This window comes from Plecotus auritus, assembly GCF_963455305.1.
Source record: "Plecotus auritus genome assembly, chromosome: 6".
Classification (NCBI taxonomy): Eukaryota; Metazoa; Chordata; class Mammalia; order Chiroptera; family Vespertilionidae; genus Plecotus; species Plecotus auritus.
Genome location: NC_137773.1, coordinates 176,327,432 through 176,355,260, shown reverse-complemented (window position 1 = coordinate 176,355,260; position 27,829 = coordinate 176,327,432). Strand labels below are relative to the sequence as shown.

General features: G+C 46.7%; 1 protein-coding gene across 2 annotated transcripts in view; it reads left to right on the top strand.

Annotated features, from left to right (window-relative positions):
* RAD54L2 (RAD54 like 2) overlaps nt 1–27,829 on the top strand; it is a 54,504-nt gene that overhangs the window by 7,846 nt on the left and 18,829 nt on the right. For both annotated transcript variants that reach the window (XM_080675332.1, XM_080675333.1), the window contains exons 2-4: nt 14,088–14,280; nt 26,241–26,442; nt 27,370–27,509. In XM_080675332.1, coding sequence (XP_080531458.1) covers nt 14,142–14,280; nt 26,241–26,442; nt 27,370–27,509 — 481 coding nt within the window. In that variant the 5' untranslated portion in view covers nt 14,088–14,141. The remainder of the gene's footprint in view (nt 1–14,087; nt 14,281–26,240; nt 26,443–27,369; nt 27,510–27,829) is intronic.

Below are 27,829 nucleotides of genomic sequence, written 5' to 3'. Positions count from 1 at the left end.
TACCCAGTTTCCGCAATTATCAACATTTCCCCAATTTTTTTCTTTCAATTATCCTCCCCACTTATTAAAAAAATTTCTTATTGGCTAACCTCAGCCATTGTCACTTAGTGTGTGTCTCTAATAAAAACATTTTCTTTCTTAAACATTTACCTTGCTATTTTCTACCCTAATAAAAATTAACAGTGTTTCCTTAAGAGCGAGGACTTGATTTGCAATCCTAGCTCTGATACTGCTCTTTAACTTGGGCAGTTCAGAAACTTGTTTTCTCATCTTGAAATGTAGGGAGGAGAGTCATGGCAATGCTGCCTCGTAGGGTTGTGAGTCTACCTTATTTACTCTCACATAAAGTGCTTAGTGAAGTAGTTCACCTAAATGGGGCTCAAACATTTTTTGGGGTCTTTGTCTCCATCCATCCATCCATCCACCCACCCACCCACCCACCCACCCAGCAGATATTTATTGAACATGTATGTATTCGATAAAGAGGAGGCAATCAAGACAGCCTTGGTTGCAGGCTCAATCCCTAGCCCTGGGTGAGGTGCGTGCGGGGCAACTAATCAATGTATCTCTCTCACATAAATGTTTTTCTCTGTCTCTCCCCTTCCCTTCCACTCTAAAAAATATATATATAAGAAAATAGCCCAGCCAGTGTGGCTCAGTGATTGAGCGATGACCTATGAACCAGGAGGTCACAATTCGATTCTCGGTCAGGGCACATGCCTGGGTGTGAGCTTGATCTGAAGTATGGGGCGTGCAGGAGGCAGCATATCAGTGATTCTCTTTCATCATTGATGTTTCTGTCTCTCTCCCTTTCCCTTCCTCTCTCAAATCAATAAAAATATATCTTTTTTAAAAAGTCAATGGAAAAATGTGCTCGGGTGAGGATTAACAACCAAACAAAAAACCAAGGATACACTGACCTTCACTTCTAGGATTCTGCATTGTGGTGATTCTCTGCCTGCCTCCTAAATGCGCCTTTCTACAACCTCTCCCCTGACCGCGAATTGAACCCGAAACCTTTTAGTGTATGGAACAGCACTCCAGCCAACTGAGCCCCTTGAAATGCCTACCAGCTGTGAGAAGATGGTTTCAGAAATGCCCTACTAGCACATGTGGAACCACAGCACCGTTCTGCTCCCCAAACAAGTTTCTGGTGCTACGTCCCTGCTGTGATCCTTTAGCGATTCCTCCTGTTGGGGGCACGTGGACTGTGGGAGGATTGCGTGGACCTGATATTGAGTCAACTCTTGAGCTCAGCAGAGAAGGGCTCAGTGACATATAGTTATGTCTGCCGGGCAGACAGGAAAAGTGGTGCCAACAGCCACGTATTTGCCAATCCTTGTATAGAACAAAGTTCAGACTCCCTAGCAAGGTCCTCAGACTCCTTAGCAAGGTCCTCGGGGCACTGCTGGATCAAGATCTGGCCCGTCTACTTCCCATCTCTTGCAGTCGGTTTCCCATTTACTCCCCTGGCCTCTGGTCCCACAGAACTGACTTCCGCATGAACCCTCCCTCTCCCTGAAGGCGTCGTTGCGCTCTCCTGAAGGGAAGCTCTGTTTGTCCTGTAACAGTCAGGTCTGCCGCCGCCGCCTCCGGGAAGCCTTCACCAGCCTTTCCAGGCAAAATTATGTTCTCTGTCCCGTAGAGTCTTAGTTTAACTTTCTCTTTCCTTTCTTATGAAATATAATTCACATACCATACATTTCACCATTTTGAAGTGTTCAGTTCTTTAAAGAAAAAAATCTTCCCCTGAAATTTGCTCTGCTGTATCTGTTCTCAGAAAGGCTCTTCCTTCTCTGGTAGGTCAGAAGCCTCCTTGGCAGAGTCATCTGTTTCCCACGTTGGTAGCTTTGTTCATGAACGTCACCAGGTTTGTCTGGCATGCTCTGATTAGGGCAAATTTGAATTCACCAATTGACCCAAATGGTGCTCTCAGCCCAGATTCCTTCGTGAGAGACTGTGACCTTGTCTCGTCTGTGAGTCTGGGGACTTGCTGTTCATCTACTGACTCTGCAGTGGCTATTTCAGATTGTGTATTAAAAGCTTGATTTCTTTTATTTTTTGGTTTGTTTTTTAAAAGCTTGATTTTTTTTTTAAAAAAAAATCAAAACCATGTGCTCTGGCAGCATCTTACAGAACAATTCCATTTCAAGGGCATTTTAGCAAGTTTTTGTCCCTTGAAGATTCACTTCTCTTGCTATTTCATAAGTAAAAGTAGCAGATAATGCCTTGTGAAGTACCCTAATGATACATTCCTTATGAGAAATCAAATCTGAAACAGCAGCATCAACAAAGTAGCCTGTTGAGGTGGGAACTGTTACTCTTCCACATTTAATGTGTTTAAATTTTGTCTCTGCTGATCTTCTTCCTTCCCCGGGTTATGTCCCCAGCTGCCTTGCTCATAATGAGTCTGAATCTTAATGTGGGTAGAGCATTTGGTTCTTATTGCTTCCATAACCCTTATCTCTGGCGTAAGACGAGAATATCTATGTCCCAGATACTTTTCATTTAGTAACTTCGGCGTCTTACACTCGCTTAACTTCTGCCCCACCCGACTGCTTCAGATCTGAACCGATCCGTTCCAGAGCCCTACTTGGTTCCCTTCCGCACTACCGGAGGCCCTTCAGCGTGGGCTGGCTGTGGGTTCTTGCCTCTGGACTGTTTTCTCCACACATTGTTTGTAGGCTTGGTTTATCCAGTTTTGTCTGGGAGGAATGCCTGTTTTCTGGGCTTGGGGCCAAGTTTTTACTTAACTTTTGGGTAAAACTGTACAGTATCCCAGTTGCCGTCTCCAGAGATGAGCTCCCCAAAACCGGTTTTATTTGTTTAGAAACCAGATAGCGCATACTATGGTGAAAGTTGTTACACACATAGTGGAAATAAAAACAAGCTCTCCCTAAGCGGATCCTCAGTTGTCTCTCTGAGAGCGAGCGTGCAGATGTACTGGGTGTCGGCTCCCAGGTTCCAGACGGGCTGGAGCTGTGAGAAGGCTTAGTGCTTTCCTGAGAGCCATTGTAAAGTAAGCTTCACATCCAGGTGGGACTCGTGTGCGTTGTGCTACGTTACTGAGTGCTCATTCTGTTGCCGGGTCCTATGTTGCGTGAACCCTCACCACCCCTGAAGTGTAGGTGTCAGTGCCCAGAGGAGGAGGAGGTAAGCCGTTTGCTCCAGTTAAGTGGAGCCCTTCACCTGGGTCCCTCTGATGCCAAAGAGCTCCCACTCGTGACCTACCCGCTGTCTCAGCAGTGCGACAGGAGGGGACAGCAGCTCCCCAGGCCCTGCAGGGGCACCTGGAAGAGAAACCCCGTGTCTTTTCCTCGTGGCCGCCAGGAGAGCAGCACTTCACTAGCCCTGGTGTTTTACCGCCTAAGTTCTCAAACCCGGCCTTTCCTCTGGCTCGTTACCTGGCTGCTGTTTCCTTCTCCTCTTACCCCACCTGCTTCATGCCTTATCGCACGCTTTCCTTCCAGACTGTGTTCTCAGTACTTACAGCGTGCTGAGCACTGAGCTGTGTATCGTCCTAGTACAGTTTACACTTCTCCTCACGTACACCTGCTCCTCTTCATAGAAGAAGGTAGGGGACCTCCATTTTGCAGGTGAGGACGCTGGCTGGGAGAGGGTAAGTGACTTGCCCACGTTACATTGAAAAAGGAGCTGGAGTCTGTTTACAGTGTGAAACGGCGTATAGCTGTGGTACAGCGTGCGTGCTCTTTGTGAAAGACAGGTCTGACCGCGTCACTCCAGGTCCTCCTCGGGGGATAAAGGCCAGCCCCCCCAGCTTGTGTCAGGGCGCTCTCTGACCTTGGCCTTGACTTCTCCAGGCTTATCTTCCTCTCCTCCACTACACTTGTCCTTTAGGCCGCAGTAATACAGGCTTCATGGGTTCCTGGAACATGTTCTGCTCTTTCTTGTCTCTGAAACATTGTTTATAGAGTTCCCTGTCTTCGAACTCTTCCCCAGTCCACACAGCTAGTCTCCTGTCATCATCCCCCCTGCCAATTACCTCTGTTCAACTCTTTCTTCAGAACTCACTTTGGACTGCACTCCTCTTTTTTTATTGATTTCAGAGAGGAAGGGAGAGAGAGAGAGAGAGAAACATCATTGATGAGAGAGAATTGTTGATCGGCTGTCTCCTGCATGCCCCCTGCTGGGGATCGAGCCTGCAACCAGCACATGTGCCTTGACCGGAATCGAACCCGAGACCTTTCAGTCCACAGGCTGGCACTCCATCCACTGAGCCAGCTAGGGCTGAACTCCTCTTAATGCTTGGCCTGACCTGACCTGTTTGCTCTTCAGTAGAAGGTAGTTGTTTCTTAAGTTTTTGTTGAGCTGAATATTTGGAGCTGTGATTCTGCCAGTAGATGGAGACATTCCAGAGACCACCAAATCTTCCACAGTGATGAGCTGTTTTGTCAATTTTAATAACTTGTAGGTATGAGTCAATTTCTGACGTGAGTGATGTAACTTATTAAAAACAGCCTGAATTTTTTTTTCTGATTTTGGCACTTGAAATGTTGGCGCTCTCTGTGCTGAACCATCTTTTCCCTCCTTTTTAAAAATGGACCTCTACGGCCGTTCAGTGTTCTTTGTTGACTAGTTAGTTCCCTAGGAGGCTGCAGCCTTAAGTAATGGTTCTGGTTTCATACAATGTAAGAGCTTTCCAAGTATTGGTTCTCAGTCATCACTTCTGTTCTTCTCTGAAGCTTCAAGAACAGCCTGATCCAAGATCTCAGAGCCTCTTTATGCCAGGGCACAGAGAGTGTGCACTTTAGTAAAAGAACCTCTTGGTTTGTTATAAGTCATGTTCTCCATGTCCCCTGCCTCTGTCCCCCCCACTCCGCTCTGTCCCCACTGCGTTTATCAAAAATCATCAGAATGTAGCAGTGATACCATAGCATCTGCTTTATCATTTTGCAGAGAAGGGGTATTTCTTCTTAACTCTTTTCTGGGCTGAAGCATTTGGTAGTACTTTTTGTGATTGTTTAACTCATTGTTAAGTCTGCAGGGAATGAAAATGTTGACTCCCCTGACCCTGGAAAAGGCCCAGATGTGTGTGTCGGGGGGGTTAGTTACCAGCTGGTAGAGTACCCAGAGTATCAGCTTGTCCTCCACAGATCAAGATCTCCTTCCCGCCGAAACCGGTTTGGCTCAGTGGATAGAGCGTCGGCCTGCGGACTGGAGGGTCCCAGGTTCATTTCCGGTCAAGGGGATGTACCTTGGTTGCGGGCACGTCCCCAGTGGGGGGTGTGCAGAAGACAGCTGGTCGATATGTCTCTCTCATCGATGTCTCTAACTCTCTCTCCCTCTACCTTCCTCTCTGTGAAAAATTAATAAAAAATATATTTTTTAAAAAAGAGATCTCCTTCCTTTCACTGAAGTTCCTCCCAGATAATTCCCTCCACGTGCCGTGGCTATTTTCAGATCTCACTTAAAAGTTAGTTCCTTCCTGTCCAGGTTAGAGGCCGCCCAGAGAAAGACAACTTTTGGAAAGCAAAGTTACATCATGGGTTTTTTAGGGCTTTGCGTGGCACCTCTGTCCTGGTGTCAGTGTGTGCATAGAGCGGAGCCTTCTGAAGGGCGCGGAGCGGCTGCAGGGGCGCTTCTCTCTTGGGGGCACTTTTATTTTGGCTGCAGGGCTGCGACCATGTCCACTTGAGAATAGGCCCTAAGACAGGGGTCCTCAGACTTTTTAAACAGGGGGCCAGTTCACTGTCCCTCAGACCGTTGGAGGGCCGGACTATAGTTAAAAACAAAAACAAACTATGAACAAATTCCTATGCGCACTGCGAGCCCGGGACGAGTCGGCTGCTAAGCAGGACAGGCAGCAGCGGCAAAAACACCCGGCGGGCCGGATAAATGTCCTCGGCGGGCCGCATGTGGCCCGCGGGCCGTAGTTTGAGGACCCCTGCCCTAAGACGTTCAGTAACTACTTGTGACTGAAAGACCAGATTGGAACTTCATTAACCTTCTTGTTTAAAAGCTGGCCTGCAGAGCAGTCACTGGGGTTTGCAGTCGTCTGTAGGTGCCCCGCTTTGTTCTTCTCTGTCAGTCAGCTAGACTGTTTTGGATGGTGGCCGCCAACTGTTGTAAGTTGGCAGAGTGAGTGCTGATGAGGCAGAGGTTGGGAGTTTAATTCCAGGGTGCAGCCTCACCCGGTCAGAGAGAAACGGTGCAGCCCCAGACTGTACCCCTTCCTGGACTAGGGTGAGTGAGTGTCCTTGAGCACCAAAATAACTATGAGAGACTTTCCTTTCAAATATTTCTTCAGGCCGTTGCCCTTCATCCCCTCTACCAACTCCTGGCCATAAGGTCCCTGTGTGAATTCTTATGTTCTCTGGGCCTCCCATTTGGTGTAATGAAATTTGGCCTTGTCTCCAAGTAATAGCGTCTTTATTTATCAGTGGCATGCACACAGGCCATGTTTCTGTCTTTGACAGATAGCCCTTCTTCCCAAGGGTTAGAGCCATTATTTTCTGTTTACAGAAATGAGGTTTTCCTGCAGGTCCCCCTTTTACTTGCAAAGAAAGTGTAGGGGTATCAGTTTGAAAGAAGCAGCCTTTTTCTCCTTCACTGCAATGACTTTAGGTCAGGGCACACTTTCCTTCTCACTTATCTTCGCTAATATTCTGATGGCACTGTTTTCTTCAGTATTTAGGTCTAGTGTTAGACTGTAGAGACTTACAGGGCAGGTTTACCTAAGTAACTCTGATTGGTTCAGTGGTCTGAGTCTTCAGCTCCTTCCTGCTACCGTGCTGCAGTGTGTGAGAGAGCCTACGAACGTGGCACAGGTTGGATAACCTTGGCCATAAAATACCAGTGAAACGTGTAATCTAGGATCGATTATGTAAGTCTCCTTAGAAGACTGTTCAGAACTGGGCCACATCTACACAAAGAAGGGAAGGCAAGCTGGTGAGTCTAATTTCCACCTGCCTGTGGGGTGCTGTTGTTTATGACATTGATCAGACCTAGAGCCTTCCACAGAGAGCCCATGAGACTTGCCTCAGGTGGTTCCAGTTCCCGGGCCCAGGGGAGGAGGGAGAGAGGCCTGCCCCCTAGCAAGAGGCCATCCTGTCTGCGCCTGGGGGAGCTGGGAGGCTAATTAGCCTTTTTAATCCTAGGTTATTGTGGTGTTGGTTTTTGTGTGTGTGTGTGTGTGTGTGTGTGTGTGTGTGTGTGTGTGTGTGTTGTTTTTTTATTTTCTTTTTTTAATTGATTTTTTAGAGGGTGGGGGGAGGAGGGATACCAAATATATTTGTGTCTTGTACCCTGGGTATCTTAAGGACGCTGCACATTGCCTTTCATGTTAGAACTGGGAGAAGTGGAGCCAGCGCTTACCTATGTCTTTAAGGAGCTAAATATAGAGAGTGTCCAAGTCACTGGCAAAGCCAAAGTGAAAAACTTGGTAACCATGTAATAAAATTACATTAGTAGATACATTTCCCTGTAAAATATTTGACAGTATAACAGTACATATCACAAAAGGAGTAGTCATCCAATTTAGGAAGGACCATCCATACTCACTATACAGCCTTCGAGGTATAGCTGTTTTAAAAGAAAAAATGAAAATCTAAAGTGATCCTCATCAACTCAGAAAATTAGTGGTTCCGAGTTGTATTACAGAAGCATCACGTGGGGTCCCTACTATAAAAGCTTTGATTTGTTGAAATGCTATTTGCATAGAACTTTTCAGGATTGTGTCTCGTGAGTAGGTTGACTAGATACGGAGAAGTCTTTACCAAAGTTCATGCTAACCGCAGAGTTATTAGGGCACCATCCCCTCTGTGCACAGCTTGTGTTTGTCTGGGTTTGAAGGCACCCAGACCCAGCTCCGTGGCTCTGTGCCCACAAGACACTGAGGAGGGGGAGGAGCCTCACAGCCTGGGCTTTGGGACGAGGCGGTGAGCTCCGGGAGCTGAAGTGGTGGGGACTGAAGTGGTGGGGACGGCGTCGGAGGGCTGGGACTGGAGCATGACTGGGCTTTTCTCCAAGCCTCAGTCTTACCACCGAGCAGGTAAACCTGACCTGCTTTTGGGCGGCTCTGAACTCGGGGCTGGCTTGGGCTCCAGGAAGCCTAGGAAGTGGCCATGCATGCCCCTGCTGTGTGGGTCCTTCTCTCTGTATGAAGCGGGAGCTGTGTGGAAAGAGGCACAGGGCTCCCAAGCTGCGAGGTAACATACTTACCCCATTGCTTGTACTCTTGTTTCAGTCCCTGTATTCAGAGATCTGGGAGCCTTAACTTTCTCTTTTTACCGCCCTCACTCAGATTACACTGAGCTGATGTTTTAACGTACAAGAGAGAGAGAGAGAGTGTGTGTGTGTGTGTGTGTGTGTGTGTGTGTAGAGAGAGAGAGAGAGAATTTTTCAGAGCCCTGATTTCTCTGGGGAGTAGTGGCTATGGTGGCTTCTCATAGCCAAAGCTACCATCCCTGCGTTAGCTCATATCTTCCCAGCTCAATTGTTCATTCTCTTCCCCCCCCCCCCCCGGTTCCTCTCCCCATACACCATCCCCCGCCTTTTTCCAGCTTATTCCATGGAGAAAGAAGTGAGTCTTTCATTTGCTCCCCCTTAGTAGTGGCCTTCTAGAGCTTTACTCCTACGTACTCAACCCCCTGGGACTGACCCTGTGGGATGTCTGGCCAGTGACCTAAGCCAGGGATCTTTGAGGGGGGAACGCAAGGAACCTCAGCCCTTGGCCATTTTAAAGGCCAAGATCCAGTGGGAAAAGTAAAAATTTCACTTTGCAAATGTAGAATTAACTTAAGTCATAGAGAAAGTTTGCCCTTGATGGTTAATTACATTTATAAAATCACGTGTGTATAAGTTATTTTATATTGATCTTGTAGTTTTTTATTGGAGTATGGCATGGACTGTTTAAATATTTTTTGATGTTCATGTAACATGGTTCTCTGTTACATTTTAAAATGCCACTTTCTCTTTCTTTGTGGTACCTGGAGACTGGAGAGCGTTGTCTCCTGTGGCCCGGCTCCTTAGAGTCCTGAATGTGTTTGTTTACCTTTCCCTCCTTATTTTGTCTTAAGTTCCAAATTGCCGAAAGTCTCATTAGATTTCCAAGTCAAATATTTTGAGCTGTGGGAGTTGAGTTCTGTGGCAGCTTTGTGTGTGTAAAATGTGTTTTTAAGTAACTGATAATCAAAAGGCATTTGGGCTGAAACCGGTTTGGCTCAGTGGATAGAGCATCGGCCTGTGGACTGAAGGGTCCCGGGTTCGATTCCGGTCAAGGGCATGTACCTTGGTTGCGGGCACATCCCCAGTGGGAGGTGTGCAGGAGGCAGCTGATCGATGTTTCTCTCTCATCGATGTTTCTAGCTCTCTATCCCTCTCTCCCTTCCTCTCTGTAAAATACCAATAAAATATATTTTTTTAAAAAGGCATTTGGGCTACATGGAAGTTTGAAGTACACATCAGGTCTTTGTCTTGCACAGCAAAGATCCAACCCAGTGGATATCTCACAGACTGGAAGGATCTTGTGGGTACCCAGAGAGTACTATATATGGACTGAACTCCCCCTCAACCCCCCACATCTTTGACTCAAGGGTTTTTTAGAGGAGTGTTGCCTAAAGTTTTGGACTGAATGTTTTCATGCTCTTAAAAGACTTTCCCCCCTTATAAATTAGCATAAATGCATAGTTTTGTTTATATCCTATCTAATAAAGAGGGAATATGCTAATTGACCATCACTCCATCACAAAGATGGCTGCACCCACAGCTGAGGCCAAGTTCCCATAAGGAGCCTTAATGAGCAATCAGCAGGGACCTGAGGCTATGCCCTCCCCCACACCTGTGGGGCTTGACAGGGGACCTCAGGCTGTGCCCCCCCACTTGGCGGGGCTTGACGCGGGACATGAGGCCACGCCCCCCATCCTGGCACCAGGCCAGGGGACCGGAGGCTACGCCCCCTGCCCGGCAGGGCTTGACAAGGGTGGGACTGGCCGGGTCTGGACCTAGCCCAATGTGGGGGGGCTGGCCGGGTCTGGGTCTCACGCAATTTTGAGGTGCATATGGGTGAGTGGGGACTTGACTCTGGGTCCCGTGGTGAGCCCCAGACTCTGACAGGAGAAAGGTTTTCATATACATTTTACTCATTTTCTTTCATCTCTGACACTGCTATCATAGAGAAAGGGCAAATAGCAATATTAAATTATTTCCTCTAATCAATCCCCTTTTAATGTGCACAAATTTCACGCACCGGGTCACTAGTGTGTGTGTATGTATATATATATATATATATATATATATATATATATATATATATATTTGCTTTTTCACTCAGCCACCCAACCCCCCTTCCCTATTGATTTCAGAGAGGAAGAAACATCAATGATGAGAGAGAATTGTTGATGGGCTGCCTCCTGCATGATCCTACTGGGGATCAAGCCCGCAACACGGGTATGTGCCCTGACTGGAAGTTGAACTTTGCCCTCCTGGTTCATAGGTTGACACTCAACCACTGAGCCACACCAGCTGGGCTGTTTATATTCTTAATGAAAAAAAGTGTGAGTGGCACTTGCCGTTGGAATTGCTTTGAGATTGAAGAAACAATATACTACTGAAGGTCACAAAATCAATGAGGACATGGCAATTTGGAATGGATTATTTTATATCAAAGGCAGGATCGAGATGCTGCCAAGGACCACAAAGACATCTCTGAAATTGCAAGGGCTGCCCTGCTGTGGAGAGGCCGGGTGCGCCTGCAGTTTTATGATTTCAGTAGGGACTCTCCAAGCATGGTCTGCTTTGTGAGCACAGGCTGTGTGTGTGTGTGTGTGTGTGTGTGTGTGTGTGTGTGTGTGTGTGTGTGTGTGTGTTTCTCCTGTGTATCCCCACCCCCCTAGTGTGTGTGTGTGTGTGTGTGTGTGTGTGTTTCTCCTGTGTATCCCCACCCCCCTAGTGTGTGTGTGTGTGTTTCTCCTGTGTATCCCCACCCCCCTAGGGTATGTCTAAGGACTGTGCCCTCATGATTAACTCCCCTGATTCCTGGGCAGGAACCGCTCTATAGACAGTTGTCCTTGTCTTTGGACTTATCTAGGGCAGTAGAGCCTTTTCCTTCACTCTCAAGATTGCTGTAAGGGGCTGGACTGGGATTGGCTGTGGGTTTCTTCATAATTACAGTCTTCTTTTAGGGACCCACTATATTAAGCTGTAGATATTAACATATTACTTGGGGATTAAATGTTTGCTTTTTAAAGTGGTTCTCTCTAGAGTTCCTTTAAATAGCTAGGTCTCCAGTTCCATTAAGATAGAGTTGGCTTCCTAGAATTTGTTTGTAGGAATAGAGGTCCTCATTAAGCTGCAGCACTGCCGTGATCACTCTCCTGGTTTCTCTGAGCGGGAGGCAGAGCCCCCCTCACTGGGGATGCACCAGGGTTCACATGGATCGAGTTCTACCAGGAGCTCCTTTCTCCTTTCTTTCTTCCTGTCATCCAGTGTGTTTACTGAATGCCTTCTACACAACACCTGTTCCATACTGCAGTGTGGGGCATACACACTTCGTAAGTGTGAGACTTTGCTCCAGTGTCAGTGAGTTGGTACTTTCAGCTTTTTTCATTATTATTGAATTCATTGGGATGACATTGATTAATAAAATTTTAAATAGGTTTCAGGTGGACAGTTCCATAATACATCATCTGTATATTGAATGGTGTGTTCACCACCCCAAGTCAAGTCTCCTTCCATCACCATTTTCCCTCCCTTTAACTCTCTTCTGCTGCCCCCGAGCCCTCTTTCCCTCTGTGTCTGTGTCTGTGAGTTGTGATTTTTTGTTTTTTTGCTTTTTCACCCAGCCACCCAACCCCCCTTCCCTCTGACAGCCGTCAGTCTAGTCTCTGTATCGATTAGTCTTTCTATTTTGTTAGTTTATTTTGTTCATTAGATTCCACATATAAGTGAAATTAAGGGGTACTTGTCTTTCTCTAATTGGCTTCTTTCGGTTAGCATTATATCTCCAGGTCCATCCATGCTATTGCAAACATTAAGATTTCCTTTTTTCTCTACCTATTGACATTCACCACCACCACACCTTTTCTTCTCTAAAATGACAGGCATTCAGATGACCTAAACGTACTTGCTAATTAAAATCTGTTCTCTAAAAGCCACTCCATAATCAGCCAAGCACACTGTAAGCAAAACACTTATCTCAAAGCAGTCTAGGATGAGCAGGGGTTATGCTGATTACAAACACTGACTTCCAAACACTGAGTGGTTACTGATGAATTCTCATCAGACTAATGTTCAGAAAGAAATTTCATTTTCAAAGCAGCTGATATACTACTTCCTCTCTACGACCTAATGAACTTAGACATAAGTAGTCATTCCTTCAGAGATGTGGAATCTGCTTTGTCACTTAGTGGATGGTAGCTCAGCATCAGTTATATTGATTTGCACTTGTGGACCACTTCTCTTCCCTGTAGCGTAGTGCCCTTTGTGGGTGTTTTTGGAAGTGTGTTATTAATGCTAAAACTTAAATTTTGTTACTGAATCATTTCACAGCTGTTCTTTGCTTCCTTGTTTTGAGAGGCTAAGTTTCTGACCCATCAGGATATACACATTCATAATTCCTGGGGCTTTAAACTGAGCGGTCTAAACTTAAGTTCTAGTCTCCCACAGCTCTGAAGGGTCCAGCTTGCTTCATTTTGTTTCTTTCTGTTCAGGAGAACATAGAAGTTCTGTTTCAAGTTGTGTCTGCACCTTAATACGAGATATCAGCTTTGAAGTAGTATTTTGTGTTGAATAATTAGAGACTTGTGTTTCAGTTTTTATTTTGGGAGATGGAGGAATTTTAGGATGACCTGATTGTTGATGTGGTTGTCTGCAGCAGCTTGTCTTGTAAAAGATTATTTCTCTTGTGTTCTTCCCCCACATTTTATTATTAAAAATTGGAAATATGCGGAAAAATGGAAATAACTCAGTGAATCTTTATGTTAACATATTTGCTTTATCACAAAGCAAGGTAAAGCTTTCTTTTTACCTTGTTTTTTTCCCCCCGCTTTACAGCTAATAGTAAAGTGGGGAGAGAAACAGACAGACATGCACAGAGCCTGCACATACTAGACATAGTAGAGCAGGTTGGCAAATGAGCGAGTGAATGTGAATGAATGAATGATCTGAATAGGACGTGCTTCCAGCTCCAGGACTCAAAGAAACAGTTCCCAGCGAAGTCCCTGCCCTTAGAGGGTTACTGTTGGGCGAGGAGGTAAGAAAGCACTTTGCCAGGTAGCCCGTATGAAGCCTTCCGTGAAGGTCTGCATGGCCCTTATGGCTAATGGAGTTCAGAAGAGGGAAGATGATCCCAGAAGTTTGGGACAGTTGACAAAGGCTTTTTGGAAGAAATGGAGCTGGAACGGGGCCAAGAGGTAGAACAGAGCCTGAGAGCTTAGATGGGCACAGGGGCATTCTGCGCCATGGGCAGCCTGAGGCTGCCACGTGTTTCGGAGGGGTGACTGGCGGATAGCCAGCTGCCCACTGCAAGCCCTTCATTCGGGTGGCTGGAGAGTGGACTATCTTTGTGCTCCACGGCAGGGCCCTGGCCTGTTGTAGGCAGGACCCACTTCCAGTTAACTCCCACTCCAGGGCTCTGCCCTTGCTGCACACTTTGCCTAGAATATTCTCCCTCTAGATGGCTGAGTGGCTGCCTCTTCCTTTTGGCCTCTGTTATTGGAAACTTCCCTGTCCCCCCTCCCCCTAAAGTAGCAGCTCCTTCTGGCACACACCCTCCTGCAGTCCTCCCAGCATGCTTTGTTCTGCTTTGTGCTGTGTCCCCAAAGCCTAGCATAGTGCCTGTGATTATGTAGCCATATGTGTGGATATGTATAGGTATGTATAGATACGGAGAGTTGGTGCGTAGGGAACAGTTTATGCATGAAGGAATGAACAAGTGGGGATTCTGAGGTGGGCAGAGAGTCAGCAAAACATAGCGCAGGGCCAGTGAACTTGTGGGCAAAGTTGAGTTTGGATATGTTACCTTGCCCTGCTTAGAAAAGCTCCAGGGAATTCATGGCATTTTCTCTTTGAAGGAATCATGCTCTCAGGAAAGCCCGTGCTGATGCTGCTGCCTCTTGTCCTCTTCCCAGGACCCCTGCAGTGCACCATGAGTCGGTAATGCCCACTGAGGACCTCTGGGAGCCATGTCAGACGAATCCGCCTCAGGGAGCGATCCAGACCTGGACCCGGACGTGGAGCTGGAGGATGCGGAAGAGGAGGAGGAGGAGGAGGAGGTGGCAGTGGAAGAGCACAGCAGGGATGATGAGGAGGACCTGCTGGATGGTGAGTGCTGGAGGTGGCCTTATCTTTCCTTCTAATGGAGTCTTCGCTGGCTGTTTCCAGTTGGGTTTCTTAGGTCATCCATCATGAAAGACAGAGACTGGAAACACAGCAACCATGAACTCACATGCTTCTTCCCAGGAAGTGGGCTATTCTACATAAGCCTTGCTTTTTTGTGTTGTTTTTTTTTAAGTATATCTTATTAATTTTTTTACAGAGAGGAAAGGAGAGGGATAGAGAGTTAGAAACATCGATAATAGAGAAACATCGATTCAGCTGCCTCCTGCACACTTCCCACTGGGGATGTGCCCGCAACCAAGGTACATGCCCTTGACTGGAATCGAACCTGGGACCCTTCAGTCCGCAGGCCAATGCTCTATCCACTGAGCCAAACCGGTCAGGGCCATAAGCCTTGCTTTAGTGCTGGAAGGACCGTTAGCATTTATTCAGCTTGTCTTTGACTGGCATGCAGACTCAGGTCCGAGGATTTGGAAGTGGAGCATGCTTGCCCAAGTCATGGAGGAGTCAGTGGCAGAGTCCCTGTGACCACACTTCGTGGTCTGGTGTCATGGACCCATGAGGTGGCCACAAGTAGGCATGGGGGTCACAGTGAGTGGTCTTAGAGTTTCCTCAAATTACATCACAATTCTGCCTGCGTGGACATGAGCAGTGAGGGTTGATACTTCTGGCACCCTGTGGGGAGAAAGAAGGGATGCTGCTAAACATCCTACATCGCACAGGAAAACCCTTCCTATGTGCAGTTACCCAGCCCAAAATGTCAATAGCGCTGAGCTTGAGAAACCCTTTCAAAAAGGAAACTATTACTTCAGCGCTTTTTATTTGAAGTTTCCTCTATTGCAGTGGTTCTCAACCTTTCTAATGCCGCGACCCTTTTTACAGTTCCTCATGTTGTGGTGACCCCCAACCATAAAATTATTTCCGTTGCTACTTCATAACTGTAATTTTGCTACTGTTATGAATCGTAATGTAAATATGTGTTTTCCGATGGTCTTAGGTGACCCTGCTAGCGGTTCTCAACCTGTGGGTCGCGACCCACAGGTTGAGAACCGCTGCTGTAGAGCCTAAGACCATCGGAAAACGCAGATATTTACATTACGATTCATTAACAGTAACAAAAGCTAAAGGAGTTCATGACCGCCAAACCAGTATTATATGAAATGCTCTATTGTATTTGTTTCCTTTGTAATGTCTACTTTACAGATTCCTCTTTCTGCTTCTTTTGGATTTATTTTGCATTACCTTCTTTTTTTTTTTAACTTAATAAATCTTCATTGTTCAGATTATTACAATTTTTCCTCTTTTTTCCCCCCATAGCTCCCCTCCACCTGGTTCCCACCCCACCCTCTGCCCTTACCTCCCCCGCACTGTCCTCATCCATAGGTGTACGCTTTTTGTCTAGTCTCTTCCCATACCCCCACACCCCTTTCCCCCCGAGAATTGTCAGTCCACTCCCTTTCTATGTCCCTGATTCTATTATATTCACCAGTTTATTCTGTTAATCAGATTTTTTATTCACTTGATTTTTAGATTCACTTGTTGATAGACATGTATTTGTTCATAATTTTTATCTGTACTTTTTTTCTTCTTCCTCTTCTTAAAGAATACCTTTCAGCATTTCATATAATACTGGTTTGGCGGTGATGAACTCCTTTAGCTTTTTCTTATCTGTGAAGCTCTTTATCTGACTTTCCATTCTGAATAATAGCTTTGCTGGGTAGAGTAATCTTGGTTGTAGGTTCTCGCTATTCATCACTTTGAATATTTATTGCCACTCCTGTCTGGCCTGCATAGTTTCTGTTGAGAAATCAGCTGACAATCGTATGGGTGCTCCCTTGTAGGTAATTAACTGTTTTTCTCTTGCTGCTTTTAATATTCTCTCTTTGTCTTTTGCCTTTGGCATTTTAATTATGATGTGTCTTGGTGTGGTCCTCTTTGGATTCCTTTTGTTTGGGGTTCTGTGCGCTTCCTGGACTTGTAAGTCTATTTCTTTCACCAGGTGGGGGAAGTTTTCAGTCATTATTTCTTCAAATAGGTTTTCAGTATCTTGCTCTCTCTCTTCTTCTGGCACCCCCATAATTCGGATGTTGGTACGCTTGAGGTTGTCCTTCAAATTTTTGGATTCTTTTTTCTTTTTGCTTTTCCGGCTGAGTGTTTTTTGCTTCTTTGTATTTCAACTCTTTGACTTGATTCTTGCGGTCCTCTAGTCTGCTGTTAGGTCTCTGTATAATATTTTTTATTTCAGTCAGTGTATGTTTAATTTCTAGTTGGTCCTTTTTCATACCCTTGAGGGTCTCGCTAAATTTATGGGCCTTTTCTAGGAAATTCTTGAAAAACCTTATAACCGTGGTTTTGAACTCTCTATCCAGTCATTTATTTTCCTCCATTGCTTTCGTTTGTGATCTGTTTCTTTGTCTCCGCATTTTCACTGCTTCCCTGAGTTGGTAGAGTAGCTTTGTGTGGTAGGTGTCCTCTAGGGCCCAGTGGCTCAGCTTCCCCAGTTACCTGAGGTGGACACTCTTGGTGCACCTCTTTGTGGACTGTGTGCTCAGCCTTGTTGTAGTTAAGTCTTGATTGTTGTTGGTATCACTGGGAGGAATTGACCTCCAGGCCAATTGGCTGTGAGGATCAGCTGTGTCTACGCTGGAGAACTTCTGTGCTGGAGACACTCTTATGAGACAAGACTTGCAAAATTGCAAAAGCCTCTGTGTTCAGCTTGGATGGGGCGGAGTTTCAGGGGGGAGCAGACAGCCTTGGTTTCCTGTCAGCCCTGCCCTATGAGGCCCCTGGGTCTCAGTGTCCCTCGGTAATTGCTGCAAGCACCTCTGAGAGAAAGCCGCCCTCGAGTTTCGCCTGCTACCAGACAGTCCAGTTTCTCCCCGAATGAGTCGGGGTTCCCAGAAACTTTCCCGGAACTGGAGTTCAGCGCAGTCGGGAGCTTCCGTCTCCCTCCCGCTTTAGAAAGCCAGCCGCGCACTCAGCCTCCTGTGCATTCAGCAGTCAGTCCCCTCTGTGCGCGCGTGCCTCCGGACCTCTGCCTTCCGCAGCTCCCGAGTCTCATTGTGCTTTCTTTTTCCTGACCGTCCAGATTCCCCCCGAACGAGTCTGGTTTCCCAGCATCTCGCCCGGGACTGGAGGTCAGTGCAGTTGGGAGCTTCCTTCTCCCTCCCACTTTAGAAACCCAGCCGCGCACTCAGCCGCCCGTGCACACAGCCACCCGTCCTCTCTGTGTGCAAGTCTCTGTACCTCAGCCTTTTGCAGCTCCTCTGAGTCTTAATGTGCTTTCCTCTTTTCTTCTAGTTGTAGAATTTCCACTCAGCCAGCTTTCCTGTGGTTCTGGATAGTGTCCATTTTGTCTTTTAGTTGTAGTTTTGATATTGTTGTGCGAGGCAGCAGTTTAGGTGTTTACCTATGCCGCCATATTTGTTTCTCTCCTATTTTGCATTACTTTCAAACTTCGTAAGAATATGCTTAGCTCATTTTAGGCTACCCCCACCCCTAATATAAGCATCCTATATAATCAAAACCTAATATGCTAAGTGTCTGGACATCCGGTCGGCTGTTCAACCAATCAAAGCGTAATATGCTAATGATACGCTAAGGCCTCTGAACCACTCGCTATCACATGCACTGACCACCAGGGGACAGTTGCTCTGACTAGTAGGTTAGCTTGCTGCTGGGGTCCAGCTGTGAAGCCCTCCTCTGGTCCCTCCCTGGCTGGCCAACCTCCCACGTTCCTCCCTTGCCCTGATCTGCACCAGTGGGGTCCCACAGCCTGGCCTGCACTCTCTCGCAATCTGGGACCCCTCGGGGGATGTTGGGAGCCAGTTTTGGCCTGATCCCGCAGGCCAGGCCGAGGGACTCCACTGGTGCACAAGTTTGTGCACCGGGCCTCTAGTTTAAAACTATAAATTTCCCTCTAAGTGCTAGCTCTGTCCTTTCACAAGCACTTTGTCACATTTTCTCCTACTTGATTATCTTTGTAGACTTGGTGACTTATTGGATGTGTGGGGCAGGTTGAAAACGGAATAAGTAAAGCCTGGGAGGAGGATGAAACCTTTGCCAAGGTGGGAGGAATAGGAGGGAGTGGATGGGGGAGTTCAGCATAGTTTTAGCTTTGCTGCATTAAACTGGGTGTCGTCTTCCCCTTGCCCTTTGAATGTTGCCTGGTAGGACATTAGTCTGAGAGCAGGCTTGCCAGAGCAGGGAGGCTTTGGCTACTGGGGAACAGCACTGGGGCTTTGCCTTTAAGAAGAGTGGGATGAAGATGTGCTCTTTTTATACCATGTTAGGGCCCCATGGCGTGGTGTGAGAACTTTGGGCTTTGGTTTTTCATTCCCCTGGGTTTTTTGTTTTGGTTTGGTTTTTGCTTTTTTCTCTTGATGTGTATACCGGGCTTTCTCTATTCTTTTGAAATGGGCACAGTTGGGTGTCAGCATCTTTGGGGTCTGTTGTTAGAGGCAAAGGTTCCAAACCTGGTGCCTCTGGAATGAGCTTTCCTATGCAGTGGTTTTTCTGGCTCAGTTTCAGGGTTAATCTCTTGCTGGGCATGTAGGACCCCTCAGTGGAGAAGTCCGAGAAGCCCTGGTTTAAGTTAGCTAACCAAGGTCTGGACACAGACTGGCTTGATGGGTACCTCGTTTTAGAACACCTAGGCCTTCTTTATTTTATTTTACTCTTGTCTGTTTTATGTGGCGTATCAGGATAGTAGGAACCTGGAACTGCAGGTAGATAACGGCATGCTTAGGCCCTTCTGTAACCGTTACACAGCCATCTTGTTGACAGCAAGCCTCCTTGATGTCAACTTTGGCTTCAGGCTGACCCCGCCTGCCTTGGACCACTGGATAAGGAAAACTGGTCTCTTTGTCAGCCACTGGGTCTCCAACTCTCCTACAGGAAGTTTGCTTTTCTCTGACCCCATTCTACTCGTCCTCTTTGCTTGCAATGTAAAGAAATCAGGAGTAAAATGTTCTAGGCAGAGGGCCAGGGCAAAGGCCCTGCGGTGGAAACAAATCTGTTTAAGAATCAGAAAGGTAGAAGCCGTGACAGCTGGAGCATAGAGAGCAAGGGGCGGAGGCAGGCAGGGGCCTACATGGTGGTGGTTTGAGATACACCTGGAACCTGGGGTCTATTCACTTGGGTTCTAACAGGTGCTGTTTCAGACTCTCACTGTGAGTACTGGACTGATTTTTCAAAACAGCCTGAGTCAGAGTTTAGGGTGACCTCTTGTTAGAAATTAAGTGGTGCCAATTAAAAAAAAAATACATTTTATAGATTTTTTACAGATAGGAAGGGAGAGGGATAGAGAGTTAGAAACACCGATGAGAGAGAAACATTGATCAGCTGCCTCCTGCACACCTCCTACTGGGGATGTGCCCGCAACCAAGGTACATGCCCTTGACCGGAATCGAACCTGGGGCCTTTCAGTCCGCAGGCCAATGCTCTGTCCACTGAGCCAAACCGGTTAGGGCAAGTGGTGCCAATTTTGATACCAGTTTCTTTCCTTCCTTTCTGTGTGCCAGGCTTAGAGACACAAAGGACAGAAATCTGCTGGGGATAGAAGATTGTTTTGTAAATCTGCCTCAGAAAAGCATGTCATGTGTTGACTCAGTTATTCAGAGTGACTTTGTAGGACCTTTAACACTTCTTCCCAGTAATCCATGGAGTGGGAGCTTCTGGCTGTGGGTTTAATTTTGTATTTCCCTGATTATGTAAGGTGTTGAGCCTTTTCCCATATGCTTGTAATGACCATTTGTACTTTTGTAAAGTGCCTGAACACATTTTATTTTAAGAAAAAAAATTTTTTTATTGATTGATTTCAGAGATAAAGGGAGAGAGAGATAGAAACATCAATGAGATCTGAGCCCACAAGCTGGGCATGTGCCCTTGACTGGAATCGAACCTGGGATCCTTCAGTCTGCAAGTTGACGCTCTATCCATTGAGCCAAACAACGGTCTAGGGCTGAACATATATATTTTTTTATAACAGTGTTTATTTGATGATGTTCACTTACCTGTTTTGTAAAATGCTGATCTTTTTTATTATTATTATTATTATTATTATTGTTTGAAGTATTACTAATAGTAGTACATATGTTTCCTTCCCCCCCCCTATTGACCTCCCCCCTCCGGCCTCCCCTACCCCCCAGTACATGCCTTTACCTGCCCCCCCCCCCCAGTGTCTTGTATCCATTGGTTATGCTTATATGCATGTGTACAAGTCCTTCGGTTGATCTCTTACAGCCCCCCCCCGCCCCCCCGCACAACCTCCCCTGCCTTCCCGCTGTAGTTTGACAGTCTGTTCAATGCTTCTTTGCCTCTGTATCTATTTTTTCCCCCATTTCTTTCCTTTAAAAAAATCTTGCCTCTGCATGAACATATTTTTTTAACCTCTTTTCTTTTTTCCATCCATCTCTTATTGATTTATAGTCATTATTTATATCTGAATTAGTTAAATACACACACACACACACACACATATCTTTCCCTTCTATATTGATTTTCACCCTCTTAATATTGGGGTTTGTGGTTTTTTTTTTTGCAGTTTTTTTTTTTATTGTATTTTCGATAAATAGATTTTTTAAAAGTATATTTTTATTGATTTCATAGAGAAAGAAAGAGAGAGAGAGAAACATAAATGATGAGAGAGAATCGTTGATTGGCTGCCTCCTGCACGCCCCCCACTGAGAATCGAGCCCGCAACCCGGGCATGTGCCCTTGACCGGAATTGAACCTGGACCCTTCAGTCCGCAGGCTGACGCTCTATCCAAGCCAAACCAGCTAGTGTGATGAATAGATTTTAATGAAATCAAATTTATCATTTCCCCCTTTATATTTAGTGCTTTTTATGCCTTATTTAAGAAATTTTTGTCTCCCCCAAGGTCATAAAGCTATTTTCCTGTTATCTTCTAGAAGCTTTAATGTTTTATCTGCACTTAGTTCTATGATCCATCTGGAGTTGATTTTTGTGTGGCGTGAGGTAGGGGTCAAGTTCATGCTCTCCTCCCCTAATATGATTTTCTAATGGATGGCTCCAGCACTCTGTACTGCATTTTTGCTATAACCTTTGTTGTAAACCAAGACAGAGAACATATGTAGCTCTGTCTCTGAACTCTTATTTTTTCCCCACATGACCTTCTGGGAAATGGGGTAGAGGAGTGACTGTGCCATGTGGTGGCTAAGAGCATGAACTCTGGAGCCAGATCGACCACCTGATTGACTCTGAATCATGTCTTTACTACTTACAGCTTTGAGACAAGTTTCCTCATCTGTAAATAGCATGCATGCACCCCTGTGGGATGGTTTGCCAAGTTTAACATTGTCCTTAGTCCCCTGTAGTTTTGCAAACTGGGAGTGAGATAACAAGGCGAGTTCAGATGCAGGCTCAGTTTTTTGGCACACGAGTCCTGGGTTGTGGTGCATGCATCCTACTGTATCATGCCAAGAGGCACACAGTAGGATGTGGAATTTGTTGATCTTCGTTTTCTTTTTTTAATCTTCACCTGAGGATACGTTTTCATTGATTTTAGAGGGGGGGAAAGGGAATGGGGAGAAACATCAGTCTGTTGCTTCCTGCATGCGCCCCAAGTCGGGGATCAAACTCACAACCTTTTGGTGGACAGGATGACACTCCACCAACTGATCCACCGGGCCAGGGCAAGAACAGTTTAAGATGTGGCGTCATGTTATGTAGAAACCAGACACTTCATAGTAAGCGTGAGGCAGCCATGAAGCACTGTAAAACACTGACTTATGTGACAGACTAAATATCAGCACATCCGTAAACTGAAGCTCTCTGACAAGCCAGCAGTGGTTGTTGAACCCAGAGGCTGAGGGTTCGTTCAAAGAATGCCGGGTGGTAAGAGCTGGTTTAGACCCGTCTCCTCTTTATAAAGAAAAGGGGGAATCTGAGTCTGTACCAAGTGTGCATGAGAATTTTATATGCTGTGTCTAATCATTTTAAATTCCTACTGCACATGTCCACATCCACCCCCTGCCAGACAGGAATTCACAACCAGGCCTCACAAGTTGAAATGTTTGATAGTGAACTTGTCTGTGATATTGAAAGGCTGTCAGGTTCTGTTCTTCCTCCCCCCAGGAACAGTTCACTCTGCAAGGCTAAAACCAGAAGGAAGAAATAAACAGTTGGCAACAAGTTCCCATTGCCCAGCAGATCAAGTTCAGACCCTTGGCCTTATTCAAGGCCTGCCCTCTGTACTTGGACTCTGTCTTATCTGCCTTCTCCCTAACAACCTCGCCTCCAACTGTTCCTCCGAATGGTTACTTAATAAATTTGCTTGTGAAATAGAAACAAAACAAAAAGCCTTAAGGCCAGGAGAACATCAAAGGTCATTGTCCAAACTAGTGCAGAGGACCCAGAAAAACACTAAGTTGAAGTGTGCCAACCCAGCCCCAAGTGTAATTGGTGTGTAGGCCAAGGTGCATGTTGGTGAAAGTGGCCGTTTAGCAGTAGCTATCCCTCTTACTATCCCTCTTAGGGCGTCTGCTGTCCACACTCCCGGTTCTTCGGTAGGAGGGATTTGATGGCCTTGTTTTCCGGGAGGAAAGAACGCAGGGCTGTGAGTTAGGCAGAAGGTGACAGTACTGTCCTGTGACCATACCCTGGGGGTATTAGCTCTCTGGAGGCGTGAAGGGCCCGAAGGAATGATAGTTCTTAAGGAAAACAGTTTGCTGAGCTTTCCTCCCGTGGTGCTTCAGGTGGAAACAGGAGAGGACAGTATAGGAGGGTCGTGAATTTGGTGGCAGTTAGTCTGACTGGCAGCCGCACTTCGGAGCGTCTCTGTTCGCCTGGCTGGCTAGACGCAGGAGCAGGGCACCTTGCTTCCTCAGCAGGCGGGACCTGCCCCTGAGCCTACGCCTGTGACGCATTCCCGGTGCTTCTTGCCACCCAGACTCCGCCATCTCTGGGAGGCCTTTTGTGAAAGGCTGGCTGCAGACTCGGTGGTAATAGAGGGCGCTGTGATGTTAACGGCACTGCGGTGGCCCGTCGTGAACAGTCCTTGTCTGGTGCCTCCCTCCGCCATTTCCCCTTGGCTCTGCAGAAGCACAGGCTGTCTGCCCGAAGCCTCCAGCGGCCTCTCGGTGTGAAGGCCAAGGAAGATGCGTCCAGGGCTCTGCACAGGAGTGAATCGCCCAGGCTGTGCACTTGTTAGCATGTGAGCATGCGCGCACACAGCTCCACTCCACCTATCCCCTGCCACCCTCCACTCTTACAGTGGCCACGTTAGCATCCCTTCTCCACCCAAACACCAGGCAGTGAAATATTCCAGTAGGTGCTAGGAAGAAGAGGCCTTGGGTGGTCCTTCCTGGACAGGGGCTGACTTCTGTGCTGACTCCAGGAAGGATCTTGGCTCTACACCTAAGTCAGCCCTGGGAGAGGGGATCCTAGGAAGAGAGAGGGAAGGCCCTCCTGCTGCTTTGCTCACTCATTTTTAAAAAAATATATATTTTACTGATTTTTTTTTTACAGATAGGAATGGAGAGGGAGAGGGATAGAGAGTTAGAAACATCAATGAGAGAGAAACATCGATTTAGCCGCTTCCTTCACACTCCCTACTGGGGATGTGCCCGCAACCTTATCCGGAATCAAACCTGGGACCCTTCAGTCCGCAGGCCGACACTGTATCCACTGAGCCAAACAGGTTAGGGCTGCTCACTCATTTTTAATGAGCCCCTATTGGACTGCCTGCGTTTTCTTAATCTTTCCTCCTTGTTTAAAGTCTATTCCTTTTGCTTATGCTCCTGTATCTGCTCAGAATGTTCTTTCCTTCCTCCTTTACCAGCTGGTTCCTACCTACTCTATTACATTGAGCCCAGGCCTCACCTTTCCCAAGGAAGCATCCTCATCCCCAGACCTAAGCAAGCCTGGCTTAGGAGTCCTTTCCCCAAGTGTGGCTCTTTGGCACTCACCTCATAGTGTATGTGCTTCCTGTGTGAACCGTTCCTTTGTGCTCTGGCCCAGGGCCTGTACGTAGCAGATGCTCAAGTGTGTGTAAGGCTGAACTCTAAGCAGGTGCAGAGAGGCCACAGTGGCCGTTTGGTGGCAGTCTTTATGGCAAGTTTAGAATAAAGAGGTGGTCTGCAATCTCATGGGGGGTGTTGATGTGTGTTTGTAATAACAAAATGCAGTTTCTGCATGTCATTCTCTTTTAAAAGAATTCGTTTTTTTATTTTAAAGCTTTTTGAAAAACTTTTCAAGTTAAATTTGACATTCAATAGTACATTAGTTTCAGGTGTACAGCATAGTGGTTGGGCAGATGTTTATATATGTAGGAAGTAATTCCCCCAGTAAGACTAGTACTGTCTGACACCATACATAGTTATTACAATATTACTGTGTCCCCTAAGCTCTGCTGTACATCCCCATGACCGTTTTGTAACTGCCAATTTGTATTTCATCCCTCCACCTTTTTCACCCAGCCCCCTAAACCTCTTCCCATCTGGCAACTGTCAGTTTGTTCTCTGTATCTATGAGTTTGTTTCTGTTTTATTTGTTCATTTATTTTGTTTTTCAGATTCCACATATAAGTGGAATCATATGTATTTGTTTTTCTCTGTCAGACTTATTTCACTTAGCATAATATCCTCTCCATCCATGATGTGGCAAATGATCACTCTTTTTTCTTTTTTAATCCTCACCTGAGGGTATTTTCCCATTGATTTTTAGAGAGAGTGGAAGGGAGAGAGGAGGGGGGGAGAGAGAGAGAGGTGAGAAACATCAATATGAGAGACATACCAGCTGGTTGCCTCCCGCATGCACCCAACTAGGGCTGGGGATTTAGTCCGCAACAGAGGTACGTGCCCTTGACCCCCCATACGTGCCCTTGACCAGGCATCGAACCAACAACCCCCTTGGTATGTGGGCCAATGCTCTAACCACTGAGCAACCGGCCAGGGCTGGTCATTCTTTTTTATAGCTGAGTAATATTCCACTGTATATGTGTACCACATCTTTATCCAATTGTCTATTAGTGGACACTTGGTTATTGTAAATAATGCTGCAGTGAATATAGGTATGCAGGTATTTTTTTGAATTAGGGTTTTGGATTTGTTTGGATAAATACCCAGAAATGGGATTGGAAATAATTTTTAATTATTTGAGTTAACTCCATACTGTTTTTCATAGTGACTGCACCAATCTGCATTCCCACCAGTAGTACACGAGGCCTCCCTTTTCTCCACATCCTCGCCTGCACTTGTTGTGTGTTGATTTATAGATATAAGCATTCTGATGGGCATGAGGGATATCTCATTATAGTTTTTAATTTGCATCTCTGATAATTAGTGCTGTTGAGCATCTTTTCATATGTCTACTGGCAATCTGTATCTCCTGTGGAGGGAGAAGTGTCTGTTCAGGTCCTCTGCCCATTCTTTAATCAGATTGTCTAGAAAACAAACTTTTTGAGGGGAAGGAGTGTTATACATGGTCCCTAAAACACCTAGGACAGTGCCTACATGGTGTACGCCCTCATAAGTAGGTGGTGAATTGGACAAGTGAGCACTTGAAGACACTTGTTCTTCCTGTGGGCAGATGAGACGTGCTTAGAGTCACACAGGTGAGTGTGAGCTGTGTTTGGACCCAGCTGTTCCTTTCTGAGCAGACTGAGGCCACGAAGCTTCCTTACGCAGACCACAGCGCAAAATTATAGCAAGAATGATGGCTGTCATTTTTTTGTGAGCCTGCCCTGGGCCAGCCTTGGTGCTAGGAATGGGCACTGGTTAGTCCTCACTGTAGCTCTGAAGTGTGGGCATCATTATACTCATTGGGTAGACAAGTCCATTGAGGTCCCGAGGTAACTTGCCTAAGATCACCAGCTAATAAGTTGCTGAGTTGAAGTTTGAGCTCAGGTGTTTCTGGCATCAGAACTCGTTTTCCCAGTAAAAGTTGGTCCCTGGCACCTCTTTCCCCGTATCTATCTTCTCAGACCCATCCCTGGAGGACGTGTACGGCACTGAGTGTGCCCAGCCGGAGGACGATGGGCAGCGGCCACCGCGGTGCACTTCAACTACCTCATCTCAGTCTGAGCCTTCAGAGCAGCTTAGGCGCCACCAAGGCAAGAGCCTGGCCTCTGACGACCCCAAAAAGAAGAGAGCTCAGAAGCCCTCCCACATGAGGAGGAACATACGGTGAGCGGTGCTCCGGGTAAGAGGAGAGGGCTGGGGGGGGGTGGTGGTACCTTCCTTCACTTGAAGGCTGTCAATAGCAGGAGGACTGGTCTGAGCAGGAGAGTCTTCTTTCCAAAGGACAAACGTCTGAGCGTGTGCCCAGATGAATAGTGAAGGTGCCGCTCAGGGCCAGATGCGGGCAGACGGATGGCACTCGAGCTCTGCCGGGCAGTGTCCCACTCTGGAGGCCCCACGCATGATATAGGGTGCTCTGCTTGGACCCCGGTTCTTCCATTATTTTTTTCCTTATGTCTCGAAACAAGAGGAGATAAACCAAGTTGAGTTCTAATCTTCTTAGAACTCAGCTTCAGTGGGAGCGGCTGTCTGGTCCCAAGCAGGACTTCTTCCTTGAGCTAAGAAATCAGCAAGCGTGCACTTCCTTCACTAACCCAAACCCCACAGCCCTCCGTCTGCCAGAGAGAGAAATGCTCTTTCTCCTCCTGCCCTCTTCGTTAGCATCAGGACAACTCACAAATATTACTCTGAGGTTGGGAAATAAGGTTATGGAATCATCCATAATGCTACTTTCCATATGCCAACTCTATTTTTATCGGCTTTTCTGCTCTATGAATCACATATTACTCTATTTTACTCTTGTTCTGTTATGTGCAGAGATGAGTCGGCAGGGGCATCTGTCAGGAAGCTAAATAATATTATAAAAAATATATGAGACCAATATGTATATATATATAAAATATAAGGCCAGGGACACCTGAGCCTTGAAGTCCCCTTTTTTTTATACCTTGCTCATTTCATGGGTTTGGTGAGACTGATGTTTCTCCTCTCACCTCCGTGCTCTGAGGTCAGCAATGCTGAGTCCCCTGTAGCTTGACATTGCATCGCTCAGATCGCAAGTGAACCCAAGCGCCCTCTCATTGTGATGTTTAGAAAGCTGCTCCGGGAGGACCAGTTGGAGCCAGTTACCAAAGCAGCACAACAAGAAGAGCTGGAAAGAAGGAAACGCCTGGAGCAGCAGAGGAAGGACTACGCAGCTCCCATCCCCACTGTTCCCTTGGAGTTCCTTCCCGGTGAGCAGTGCTGGCAGGAGAGGCCTGAGAGCCCATGGCGGTCACGGACAGATCTGGAGGCAGGGCACGGTCTCTCAGGAACCCTTTCGAGTCCGCCCGCTTCTTGGGAGCACTAGAGCAGAGGGATCTCGTTTACCAAGTTCAGGTGGCTGCACGTGTGCTCCTCAAACTGATCTTATTTAAATTTCTGCCCCCTTCCCCCCTTAACTTTGGGTCTTAACATGTCCAAGGACTGGGACCTGTTCTAGTGCTCAGGTGGCATCAGGAAGTAGGAACCAGCCGAGAAAAGGGGATTTGGAAAGAGGGCTGAGGTTTTCGAG